This window comes from Neophocaena asiaeorientalis, unplaced genomic scaffold, assembly GCF_003031525.2.
Source record: "Neophocaena asiaeorientalis asiaeorientalis breed wild unplaced genomic scaffold, Neophocaena_asiaeorientalis_V1.1 scaffold254, whole genome shotgun sequence".
NCBI lineage: Eukaryota > Metazoa > Chordata > Mammalia > Artiodactyla > Phocoenidae > Neophocaena > Neophocaena asiaeorientalis.
In genome coordinates this window covers 4039263-4051473 of record NW_020174705.1, presented here as the reverse complement: position 1 = coordinate 4051473, position 12211 = coordinate 4039263, and the positions used below count along the sequence as shown (strand labels likewise).

General features: G+C 52.8%; 1 protein-coding gene across 1 annotated transcript; it reads right to left on the bottom strand.

Moving 5' to 3' along the window:
* Nucleotides 1–1475: 1475 nt before the first annotated feature.
* DNAAF8 (dynein axonemal assembly factor 8) lies at nt 1476–10384 on the bottom strand. The gene is made up of 8 exons (XM_024759625.1): nt 10113–10384; nt 9508–9636; nt 6657–7163; nt 4952–5066; nt 3414–3555; nt 3029–3259; nt 2459–2578; nt 1476–1647 (listed from the first exon to the last, which is right to left on the bottom strand). Exons 1-8 carry the CDS (start codon nt 10218–10220, stop codon nt 1476–1478), a joined length of 1524 nt encoding a protein of 507 aa, XP_024615393.1. The 5' UTR covers nt 10221–10384.
* Between the last annotated feature and the right edge of the window lie 1827 nt (nt 10385–12211).

The window sequence follows — 12211 nt, the reverse complement described above, 5'->3', positions numbered from 1 at the left end:
CATGTTCAGACTGCCTGCCCAGCGGCTGAGTCCTGACCATGCTGTGTGCACCCTGGGGTGGGGGAGAGGATCGGGGGGCCCCAGGTGATGGTAGTCTGGCCACAGTCCCCGCCGGAGAGAGGCCTCCCCTAGGCCTCCCGTGACTGCCTCACATCTGGCCTGTAATGCAAATGTCCGTTGTGGGGAATGGGGGCTGCTGGTAAGGCCCCTGTGGCCAGATCAAGTAGTCTGTGGCCCCGATCCTGGCTGCACATGGCTGGCTGAGGCTGGGCAGGGCCTGTCTTACCTGGTGCGGGGCTGGATGGGAAGAGGCCCTTGCCCATCCTCAGGGCATAGCAGCCGGTGGTGACCCCAGCTAAATGCTGGAACATGTGCCCAAATGCCAAGGACCCTGCTGGGCTGCCTGATCCCATGGCCTGGGGAGCCTGGGGTGATTGCTCTGTTCTTCCCATTGGCAGACAAAGCAGAGGGGCGCTGAGACTCTGAGACCTTGGAAACAAGTTGGAGAGAGAACAGAGGTGCTGCAGATCAGGGCTTCAGCCTGTTGGGAGCAGCTGGGCTGAGAACAACAGTTATGGAAGGACTGAAAATCGGGGCCGGGGTTGGGAGGTCGGGGGGATACTTCTAGGAAAGTAGACGGCAGAGCCGCCTGCGGCCCACAGCTCTTGCTGGTTGTCCACGGAGACAGTTTCAGGTGTTAGAACATTCACATTCTATCTGTATTTAAAAGTCCATCCACCTTTACTTTGGAAGCACCCTAAAACATACGTACATGCCTTTGTGTCTTGGTTGAAGAAAAAAAAAGCAAATTTCAATCTGCCCGTCTATCAAAAAGTTCATTTGGTCCGTGTGTGTGTGGTGGTTTGTGAATTTAGGAACACAAAAGAGCAAACATCCAGGACTCAGAAAATGAAGCTAAATTTTTCAAGACCTTTTCAATCCTGAAATTCTCCAAAGGAGTTTTAAGTTTTGGAGTTAAAAAGAAATAATAATACATGCACATTAAAGAGAAAAAAACGCAGAAATGGAAAAAGGTGAAAAAGCCTCGTGGTCCCACTATCAGAACAAAACCGTTGTCTTCACAGTGTTTCCCTTCTGGTCCATTTTCAGAGGGTTTGGGGCCATCTGATTTGTCATGCTACACCTACAAGTTTGCACTGGCATCTTTGCTCTCAGTGCACAAAGATGTTCTGACTGAATTCTAGCAGAGGGCTGGTAGCAGATGCTCAGTTGGAGGGTCCCTGTGCTACAAAGGCACATTCTGATGGAGACGGGAGAGCGAAGGGACCACCAGGGCCTCGGGTGTCGATGGAGAGTCAGATTATCCATTTATTCACCTTTTCAGATCCGTTACTGGAGGCATCTACAATTGGCCCAGAGGAGGCACCAGGGCCTCCCTGGCTGTCCCTGGCCCAAGAGCGTCCCCCAGGGCCCTGGGACTTCCTCCTGGGGGTCTGGCCTGGGCACTCTGTCTCTCAGCCCAGAGTGTTACATGTTGCTTCCCCCCCGGGGCTGGATCCAGCCGTATCTCCAGGGGCCTGAGCCTTCTGGCTTCTGGGACCCTTGCCAGCTGGCAGCTTGGGCTGAGCCGATGCCTTCTGAAATGCCCGGAGCTGTTGGAGGAGCTGACTCTTCCCGGTGCAGTCCCTGTGACACAAGAGAAGCAGCCTCCATCAGCACCCAGTGGAGCCAACCTCCCAATACTTTGCCACCGAAACAGGACACAGAGGAAAACCAGAGTGCTTCCGGGGCGTGTGCCTGGTTGTCAAGACACTAAAAAGGATTGCGGCCTTCCAGCCCTCACCATGTCAGCATGTTAAAGGCTTCTGGGAGGAAACCTGTGTGACACTTCTCAACCCAAGTTTGTTTTCCCTCTTTAATCCTATAATGCCTAGCTACACGCCACATTGGGGAAAAGCTGCGTTAGACTCTGACGTTCCCAAAGGATAGAATCTTCAGGATCTGTAATTCTAAAAACGATGGAGACTGCCAGAGCATATAATGCAAATTCACCCCACAACCACGGGGTGGCCTCCACATGTCAGAGACATGAACCTTCCCTGAATTTGACATTTCACTTAATTGACTCAAGCCTTTCATTTCTGGCTGACAGCCATCACTTTATTCCATCCCTTCACTTTCTCTTCACTTTTATTGCCATCCCTAGTAGGGAGCAAATCAAGTCGGGGGGGGGGGCAATTTTTCAGAAAGAAAACGTAATCCCTTCTCAAGACCGAGATAAGCATCCTTAGGGATGTCTGGAGAACAGGCCAGGCCAGACGTTGCTGGGTTACCCTGCCCGCCTCCCATATCCGCCCCCACACCCGCTCACACCCTCCTGTGCTAGCAGCCCTGTGGATGCCAGACAGCTGAAAGCACCGATGTTAACATGCGGGCAGGGGCTTGCTGCTGAGGCCAAGGTGAGCATCTCAGGCAGTGGGAGCCCCCCTGTGGTTACCGTAGCCTGGCTGGGCCCTGCTGGTCTCTCCGAGCTGCTGTCTCCTCTTCCCCCTCCTCGCTGTCAGAGGAGCTGGAGCTGCAGCTGGAGTGGGAGCTGGAGCTGGAGCTGGAACTGCAGCTGCGGGGAGAGGAAAGGTGGGTTCCTCTGGACATAACCAGCCCACTCCAGCCAGGCATGGTTCCCACCAGGAACTTGGAGCACCCGGGTCTCCCTGGTGACCCAGGGCAGGAGGATGGGCAGGCTGGCCAAAGCCCAGCCAGCCGAAACCAAAGGGCCACTGCAAGTGGTGGAGGGACGCAGCCAGGGCCAGGTACCCCAGCCTAGGCTAAGTCTGCTTAGGACTCCGCCAGGAAAAGATAACCCTTGGCCCCAGCTTCCTCCCAACCTGCGGGGAGAGCCTGCTGCTGGGACCCAGTGGGACTGGGCCAGGCTCAGTTCTTGGCCAAAAGCACTTCTCAAGTGAGCAGTGCCCCCAGGACCCGCTTGTCCAAGTCCCCCTTCCTCCTGAGGCCAACATGGCAACCTGAAGGAGCAGGTTTGCGGCAGGGCTGTCACTGCTCCCTGTACCTTTCCGAGGGCCCATGGTCTGATGGCTTTGTCGGCCGCAGGTCAATGAAGACGGTGGGAGGCTCTGCTGGGCTCCTTAGCCGCGTGTCCATGGCCAGCGCCTGGAAGCCCAGCTCCCTGGAAGCGCATCTGGGGTGAGAGGAGCCGGGCGGCTGAGTCACTTCCCGGTGACCACTGTGTGCTCTGCCACTTACGTCCTGGGCAAGGCAACCTCTCTGAGCCTCAGTTTCCCTGTTTGTAAAATGGGGGTAATGGTAGCACCTACCTGATCATATTCTTGAGATAAAAGAGAAATACACATCAAGTGCCCCACCCATAAATCAAGGCCCAATAAATGCTGAGAGAAGCCAATTCTAGAGAGGACAGGGGCCATGTGTGGTCCCACCTGCTTCCGGCCTCCTGCGGCTTGATGTCCTGGGGCATGTCAGAAGGCACCCTCCAGGCAGAGGAAAAGGCTCTGGACTGCATGGCACATAGGAGGGTGAGTTGTCCCATGAGCCTGTCCTGGGTGCTCGGCTTGGCATGGTCTGTGGGGAGGGGGGAGGCAGCTTAGTGGGCATGCAGCCCCCTTTGACTCACAGCAGCCTGAGCCTCAGGACCCCTCGTGTGGACATGCCTGGGCTTGTGCTCAGAGAAGTGCTGGGGGCCAGCGGAGGCCCAGCCCACCCTCTGCCGCTCACAGCTTTTGTGTCACACCCTTCAGCTCAGCAGGGCAAGGGGCGCTGTCTTCTTCAGCAGGGAGCTGTGTGTGAGCCCAGGAAACAGGGGTGACGTCCTGTTAACAGTGTAGTCCACGTTCTCACTCCGGTCCCACTTGTCAGAGGGAACCATCAATAACAGTTCTGTGTATTTGCTTTTTTTTTTTAAGAAGCAATGGGATCATCCTCTATAGATTTTTTTTTTTTTACTGAATATATTTTACATTTTTCTGTGTTGAGAGAAATGAATAGATAGATAGATAGATAGATTCCATTTGTTGAGCTGCAGAGAATTCTCTGGTTGACTGATTAGCTAGACTCCTGCTGAATGTTGAATGTGGTTTGCTTCCAGTTTTTCACAAGTATGAACAATGTTGCAATGAACATCTGTGAGGGTGTGTTTAGGACAGCCTTTAGAAGTGGAATGAATAGCTTAATCAAAGGCTTATGTGCCTTTAAATGGAGAACAGATTCTGCCACATTGCCCGCCAAAAGGGGGCACCAACTACATCCCCCCAGCCCTGCCCCAACTTGTAGGAGAGTGAGTTTCTCCATATCCTGCTCCAAGGGGTTAAATTCCAAACAAAACCCTTTTTAAAATAGCACCAGGGGCTCTTGGCCACAAAGGAGCCTTTCCTCTGGAACCGGAGGCCAGAACCCCCGCAACACCTTTGCCTCAGACCTGCCTCCACTCACCTTTGTGGGCCAGAGTGGCCGGGAGGGGACAGGGAACTTTTTTACGAAACTGCCCAGAGTGAGGCCACAAGTGCAATGTAGGAATCACCCCTGGCTTTGTTTGGTAAATGTGGAGGCAGTGGAAACAGGATTCTGTTTAGGAGCGGGCTGAAGGGGGTACCAAATGCAGGATTACTTTGCTCCCAGAAAGAAAGAGACGCAGGCCTGAGGAGGTGGGGGGGAAGAAAAGGCAGGGACCCTGTCTGAAGGGCTTCCTCTCGTATCCCCAAGGCCTGGTCCACCCCAGGAACATAGCAGGCAGTCACATATGTAATGGATGAATGAATGAGTGTCAGTGAGTGAATGGATGGGTGGATAAAGTCTTGCATCCTGGGTGTGCAGGACGGCGAGGGCTGAGCAGCAGAGAGGCGCAGCAGATGTGGCGAGCTGCTGGGCTGACTGTGCCCAGCCCATTGCCCTATTTTATTGGGAGGCCCTGGAAGGAGCCACTTGTGGGTATGCACTTGGGCCCCGGCGTTCAAGGTCAGACCTTGGCCCTGGAGGCGGTCTGCTGCCCACCACGCGGCTCCAGAAGCGCCATCTCCCAGTTCCTCTTGCTCTGTCAGACTCTGAAGGACTTGATCCAAATCCCACTCTTCAAGTTGCTGAAATAAGTAAAGTGGTGATTATGAGGCTGCTGTGGGGTCCCAGGGACAGGAGTGCCAGATTTCACAGCTGCCATGACCCACACAGGCAGTTCTGGGATGTCTTGGGCAGAAACCAGGGCTGAGATGAGGCAGCTCGCTCACCCACCCCCACTCACCCACCCCGTGTGGGTTGCAGAATGAACTTCCTCCGTGAAGGCTGGTGAGGCCACCTACCTTCCTACGCAATAGTTTTATTTCTGGCACAAAGACGTTGTCTGACTTGGAGGAAACTCAGTGTCGTATTAAAACTTTTTAGGTTCATGCAGGTTTAGAATGTTGGGAAGTTAAAACGTTTTGCTCTTTTAAGAAACAGATTGTTCCAGGCAGGTGCTAGGACTGAAGGGCTTGGAAGAGGGGTGTGGAGGCGGTGGTGTGATGAGGGGGGAGGACGTTAATCAGGAATTATTGTGTCTTGTGTATGGCCTTGCAGCTCCTTGTAGCCCCATAGGGGAATGAAGATAAAGGGGTTCAAGGAAAGAATGGAATTGATAGGCTAGAATTGGTGAAAGTGACCTCCATGTACACCTTGATGCCAGTTTTCTCTAAGTTGTTAAGAAAATTTGTCAAATAAGGCAAAAAAGAGTTTTGTGATGTTTTAGTGTCATGCAGGAGCATCTTCTAAGGAGCCCATCTTTCTAGGGGAGGGCTGGTGTGCACAGTTGACCAGGGCTCACCTGTTTGATAACTTTGTAAAACTGAGAAGTGTGATGGTTTTCTTTTCCGTCCATTGGAGCAGCTAACCCCAAAGGTACCAGTTCTGTTGCCCTGTAAGTACTGACCTATTGTACTTAATGTAGCAATTTAATCTCTGCATTCCTTCCCCCCTCCCCACCCCACCATGTACAAAATCCCAGTTTCTTATAATCTCTTTGAACCGGCTTTGTCATCCTGCTGGTTCCCTTGTTAATGAGCTAAATACAGGGGCTCACCATTTGTAGGAGAACAAGGGCTTTATGTGAGATTACACTTTGTCAGATCTGTTACCTATCTCATATATCTTCATGATCATGCTTGGGATTAGTATTCTTTTTTCTTTGTTTAAAGAAGGCTGGGGTCTCCTTGCTCTTCCTTGTTCATTTTAACTCTGAGGATGGTCTGTCAGATAGGTAGGACTGCCTGCCTGATGATGGGCCTGGTGCCATGGGCCTAAGGTTGTTGCTATAGACTGAATCTCTTTGTCCCTCCAAATTCATGTGTTGAAATCCTAACCCCCAATGTGATGGTATTTGGAGGTGATTAGGTCATGAAGGTGGAACTCTCATGAATGGGATTAGTGCCCTTAAAAAGGAGACCCCAGAGAGCTCCCTCACCCCTTACAAATGAACCAGGAAGCATGCTCTCACCAGACACCAAATGTGATGGAGCCTTGACCTTGGACTTCCAGCCTCCAGACTGTGAATAATGAATTTCTGTTGTTTAAGACCCCCAGTCTATGGGATTTTTGTTACTGTGGCCCAAAGAGACTAACACAGGCATAGTGGGCCAGCCCTCAAGTTGGCCTGGGGAGGACCATCGCCCTGGGGAAGGCTGGGCTAGGGGGACGCCTACCTGGAGGGAGAGCAAGGGCGGTCCCCGCTGGGGTCCCTCTGGCAGCGTTTCCGCAGCATCACAGGGCATCTCCTTCACTCCACTCAGGTCTTGGCAGGCTGGGTCCTGGGCATCCCAGGTGACTTTGTGAAGTATGTCTTTCTCGATCATCTTCCTTCTCTCCCTCCGGAGGGCTCTGCGGTTTGCAGAGTCTGAGCCCTCCTGGGCCCATGAGGCAGCGCCTGGGGGCTCTGTCTGCAGGCCTGCTTCCTGAGGGGAGAGAGTGGCCTCTCCCTTTGGCCCCTGGCAAGGACTCTGTGATGTACTGGTGTTGAAGGCTGTGTCCCCATCGTCATCCTGCCACATGGGCGTCTCCACAGGCATCCTGAGAAGAGAGCTGCTCTCATCACAGCTCTGCAAAGGCCTGCCAGGGGCCCTTCCTTCCAGAGAGACTGACTCCTGGGCCTGGGGCCCAGCGTTCCACTCTCCCCAGGGTTCCCCGGCGGATTCCACAGGCACTACAGCTGGCTACAGGGGAAACAAGCGTCCTCGGTTAGCAGCCTCAAAACATACCTCGGGGAGTTTTTGTGTGCGGTAAGATGTGTATAGAACATAAAATCTGCCATGTGAACCATGTTTTTGTTTGTTTGTTTGTTTTGCGGTACGCGGGCCTCTCACTGTCGTGGCCTCTCCCGTTGCGGACCACAGGCCCCGGACGCGCAGGCTCAGCGGCCATGGCTCACGCTCCACGGCATGTGGGATCCTCCCGGACCGGGGCACGAACCCGTGTCCCCTGCATCGGTAGGCGGACTCTCAACCACTGCGCCACCATGGAAGCCCCATGTAAACCATTTTTAAATGGACAGTTCAGTGGCATTGAGTATATTCATCATGTAGTGCAGCCATCACCACTATTTACAAAGCTTTTTCATCACCCTGAACAGAAACTTTGTACCTCCCCTCCCCCAGCCCCTGGTAAATGCTCATCTACTTCTTGTCTCTATGGGTTTGCCTGTTCAAGATACTTCATAGGCGTGGAATCACACAATATTTGTCTCTTGTGTCCTTTCATTTAGCTTAGTGTTTCCAAGGTTCACCCATGTTGTGGCATGTGTTAGAACTGCATTCCTTTTCATGGATGAATAATATTCTGTTGTATGGATGGTCCTCATTGTGTTTAACCATTCTGTCTGTTGATGGATACTCAGGTTGTTCCCCGCTTTTGGCCATTGTGAACAGGCACACAGCAGTTAGAGGTGGACAAGATAAGACCCAGGCCCTTTGTCTCCAGAGTGAGCCCATGGCCTCAACCCCTGTGAGTTGGTACAGACTTTCCCATCCCAGGTTAAAAAATGATTGTCCAGAAGAGTTGCCGAGGTAATTGTAGAAATGAAGAAAACACAAAATAAAGTGACATGGACATGGTTCCAATTGAACTAATCAGGGGACTTGGCAGCCCTGGCAATTCTCCTGTTTGAGGTTATTTCAGATATATTTCTAGGCATGGCTGAGGGTGTGGGTGGTTTCTGTCATGGTGCTGGGAGGGGACATGCCCTGGCTCCGTAAGATGACCCTGTGTCAGTGCTTGCACTCAGAACTGCAGAGTCTTGGCATGTACCCACTCCGTCCAAATACCAAACTCCAGCATAGCTTCTGGCAGCGTAAGCCTGTGCCCCTAGGATTACCCCAGCGCCCCATTAAAATGCCTGCCTGAGAAAGCTCCATGCTGCCAGGAGAATTTATTATTTGTTCTAGCCAACACCTGATGATAGGCCCCTGACCTCCCTTTCTTAGAGCACTTACTAAAAAGGTCTTATAATTGTGAATATGTGTCTCTTACAACCCAGAAGCATCTGTCACTGACCTGAGAGCCGTTCCCTTGAAATATACTCATCAGGAAGGACAGGGCCTCTGCCTCCCTTCTCTGTGGGAGGATAGGCTCCTGCCTCCCACACCTGCCAGGCAGCAGACACACCTGGCCTAATTGCAGCTTCACTGACCGGCTCTTCGTGACTTTTCACTTTTCTGACTCCACTGAGCCCTCCTCACCCCCTCCCTCAGTCTTCCTTTGAAACACCCGTCACCTCTGCACAAATCAGACGGAGCTCAGCTCTTTCCCCTGCTGTCAGTAGTTACCGAATAAAATCTCCTTCCACTGCTTTAACTAAGCATCAAGCCATTAACTTTAGATTTAAGAGTTCTTGGTCTTACCTGGGACCCTGGGAAATGGGGAGACAAGAGGATGGAAAATTCCCTCTGACATTTGGCAATGACCGCAACTACAATACTTAATTCTGAGCGTCCTGTGGCATTTGCTAATTGTTTTCTGTATTCATCTTACCTTCCCAGCGAGGGGCACCTCTTACCTCTGGATCCCCACTGTTGCCCTTATTCAATCAACAAATGTTTAGGGAGGGCAGGATTTTGTGAGAAGCCAGATAGTGCTGAAGCCAGCTGGGTTAAAGGAGGCATTTATGACAACAAATTGTGACAATGGTCAGAGAGCTCAGGTGGAAATAGGACAGCTGGGAGGTGTGTGTGTGCGTGTGTGTGTGTGTGGTGAGGGGTCAGAGGGAAGAGCAGGGAGCAAAATCAGATAGATTTTGCTCTAAACCCCCAGCTCTAAGTGTTCTGGGCTCCTGGGAGCATGATGTGCACAAGGCCATTAGATATTTGGTGTCTGAACTCCTTGGGTTATACCTGGAGAAAGGCTTGGGTGTGCAGAGATGCTATACCAGGGGCTTTAACCTCTTTAGACCCACATTGCTGTTAGAGTCCAGCGAGGGCCATGGACACCCAGACCCACACCCACACCCTATTGTGCTTAAAGGGTCCTGGCTTCATGGATCCCTGGATCCTGCATTCCACAGACCTCAGGAGGAGACCCAGAGGAAGTGACCCAGGCCCCGTCAGGGTCTTCGGCCAGTTCTTCAGACAAGTCTGGAATCAGGGCGGTTTGATTTCGCTGGAAGATGAACAGCTCCTCTTCCTCGCAGTTTGACTGTGGACAAATGAGAGTTCTCTGGATTATATGGCAGCAGGCAGGGCCGGGTGCACCTCAGCTTCCACCCACCTTCCCTACCCCGCTGCTCTCCAGCTGTCTGGGCAGACCAGTTCTCTTCCGAAGGGACTCGCCATGGCTGGTTCCTGCCGCTGACTTAGAAATGGGCTTGGCAGCACCACCTGGTGAAGGTGAGATCCAGGGCTCCCAGTTCTGCACGTACCTGCCACCCCTAAGACTTTGCGTACAGCAGCTGCTCACTTAGTGCCTGGCACTAAATGAACAGAGCAGTGAGGTGACAGCTGAAAGAGCAGAGTCTGGGCCTCCCCGTACCCTGCAACAGGGAACCTTGGTGCTTCACTTACATGACATTGAGCTGATAAGCTCCAAAGCGGTCCTTGGTCGGCATCATGTTTGTCACGGGAAGAAAGGGCATTGGGGGCCTAGGAAGATGTAGGAAGAAGGTGCTTGCTTACCGAGGAGGAATCTGAGTCCAGAGATGGGAGCTGCTCCTTGACGGCCTCAAGGATGGCGTCCCAGGGATTGGGCAGTAAGGGCCCCACATCTTTGTCATGGGATGCCATGGGATGCTTCTCAGTGTGCCATCATCCAAGGAACCTTGCTGAGGACATGGAGTGAGGTGAGAGAGTCCAGGAGCAAAGGGTCAAGAGCTCAGGGGGCTACCTTTTCAAAGCATATACCATCCCTTGCCTTGGGGGATGAAAACAGATTGGGAGGCCACCCACCCCTTCTTCCTTCTAGTCTGCAGGTTCCTGTTACTGAGGGCCAGGCACTGTGCACTGCATTGTGTGTGTGTGTGTGTGTGTGTGTGTGCAAGTGTGTATGTGTGTGTAGTGCAGTATGGAGCCTGCAGATGTATGTACATAGTGATATTTTATGATAATATATAGATATATGTATTGATATATAATGATATATGTACTTGATGTGTAGGTATATGGATGATATACAGAATGATACATGTATATGACATACAGATATTTGTAAACTATGTATATCCCATACAACAGACACTATTATTATCTACATTTTATAGGCTGAGATTATATCATTAGTAAAGACAAAGACAGAATTTGTATCAAAGTCAGAGGGGATTTCAAGCCCCACTACTCTTTACTGCCCCCTTACAAAGGAACAGACTAGAGACATTTTGGAGTCCCGCGGACACTTTTTTTGGAGTTGACACTCAAATTAACCCCTTATACCCAGGCACTTAGGCAACACGTCCCAGAGTCTAACAGAAGGCCCGGTCCCTCAGGGGTCAAGGGGGCTTAGAAATGTGGGGTGATGGTACTTCAGAGCCAGTGTCTGGAGAGTACTTGCAGCCTGAGAGCGCTCTGTAACCATAAAATGGGAAAAGAACACTCCTGCCCCAGCCCTGGTTCCCATCAGGAAAGCAGCAGGTGAGTGGGGGCTTCTTACTTCTTCTGTGCTCACAGGAGTGGGGCAGGAGCTTGGTGCACCTGACTTGGGAACAGCAGAGTGGGGACATATCTGGTATATACGTCACGGGATGTTCTCCGGCTGCAGGTCAGGTTAGAGGGCAACAGAATCACCCAGGTGAAGGGGACTACCAGAGACTCTAAGTTCTCCAGGAGGACAAGGCAATAGGGGAGGGAAAGGCATTACAGGCTGCGGGAAGAGCACGTAAGAGCTCAGAGGAGTGAAAAGTGCCCAACATGTGTGGGAAGAAGTTTTCAGTTGCTGGAATATACGGTGCAAACGGACAAGATCGTGAAGGGTCCTGAACGCCACGTTGAGGAGCTTGGCTCACCCAGCAGACGAGGTTTACGCTAAACGCTGCACGAAACAGCAGCTCCCTCCGAATCCTGACTGCCTCCACGTCCGTTTCTTGGCTGCAGCCCGTTAGCCCCGCCCAAAGCTCCGACGCCCCACCCCTTCCTGCCGCCGGTCAGCCGGTTGTTATGACAACTAGACGCCAAAGTCCTCCTGGGTCAGGCTTTTAAATTCTAAAGGTCGGAAACAGGAAACCCATCGTGCGTCCTCCCACCGATCCCCAACTCGTTTCCCCAGCCCCCACCCCGTCCAACTCCCAACATTTATCTCCGCAGCTGCGGCAAGCCCGAGGCCGTTCACCTCGGCCTCAGCCTCCCCGCCTGGCGCGGTCCAGACAGGGATATAAACAGGCTCCAGCGCGTCCCTCCGGTCGTGTTCTCCCCTTTGGGCCGCGGCGTAATTACTGAGGCTGTCGCTGCCTTCGGAATTCCCGCTCAGCAGAGTATTATACTACGGCACTGCCAACTCCTTCCCACCCCCCGCTCTTCTTTGGGGACTTGGAGCGTCCTGTCTCTCCTGAAACTCGATTGGTTTCCCTGGCCAGCGGAGGGGCGCGGTAGGGCGAAATCCCCTGCTCATTGGATGCCGCCGACGTCACACAGCGAGCTGGGCGGGCTGACCGGAAGGTCCGGGTGCGGGACGGACGAATTCCACAGCGCCCGGGGGACCCACGAGCGTCCCGGCGTGCTCCGCGCCTCTCGCAACCACTTCCGGGGCGGGAGCGGGGCCGCTGGGTCCGCGCGCTGTGGCGGAGGCC

Excerpts from the sequence above, each read along its gene's own strand:
- DNAAF8 (XM_024759625.1), bottom strand. The coding sequence starts at position 10,220 with ATGGCATCCCATGACAAAGATGTGGGGCCCTTACTGCCCAATCCCTGG. Across the intron at positions 9,637-10,112 it reads TGGACTCAGATTCCTCCTCG|TCAAACTGCGAGGAAGAGGA; the intron begins GTAAGCAAGCAC and ends ATTTGTCCACAG. Across the intron at positions 1,648-2,458 it reads CAGGGCCCAGCCAGGCTACG|GGACTGCACCGGGAAGAGTC; the intron begins GTAACCACAGGG and ends CTTGTGTCACAG.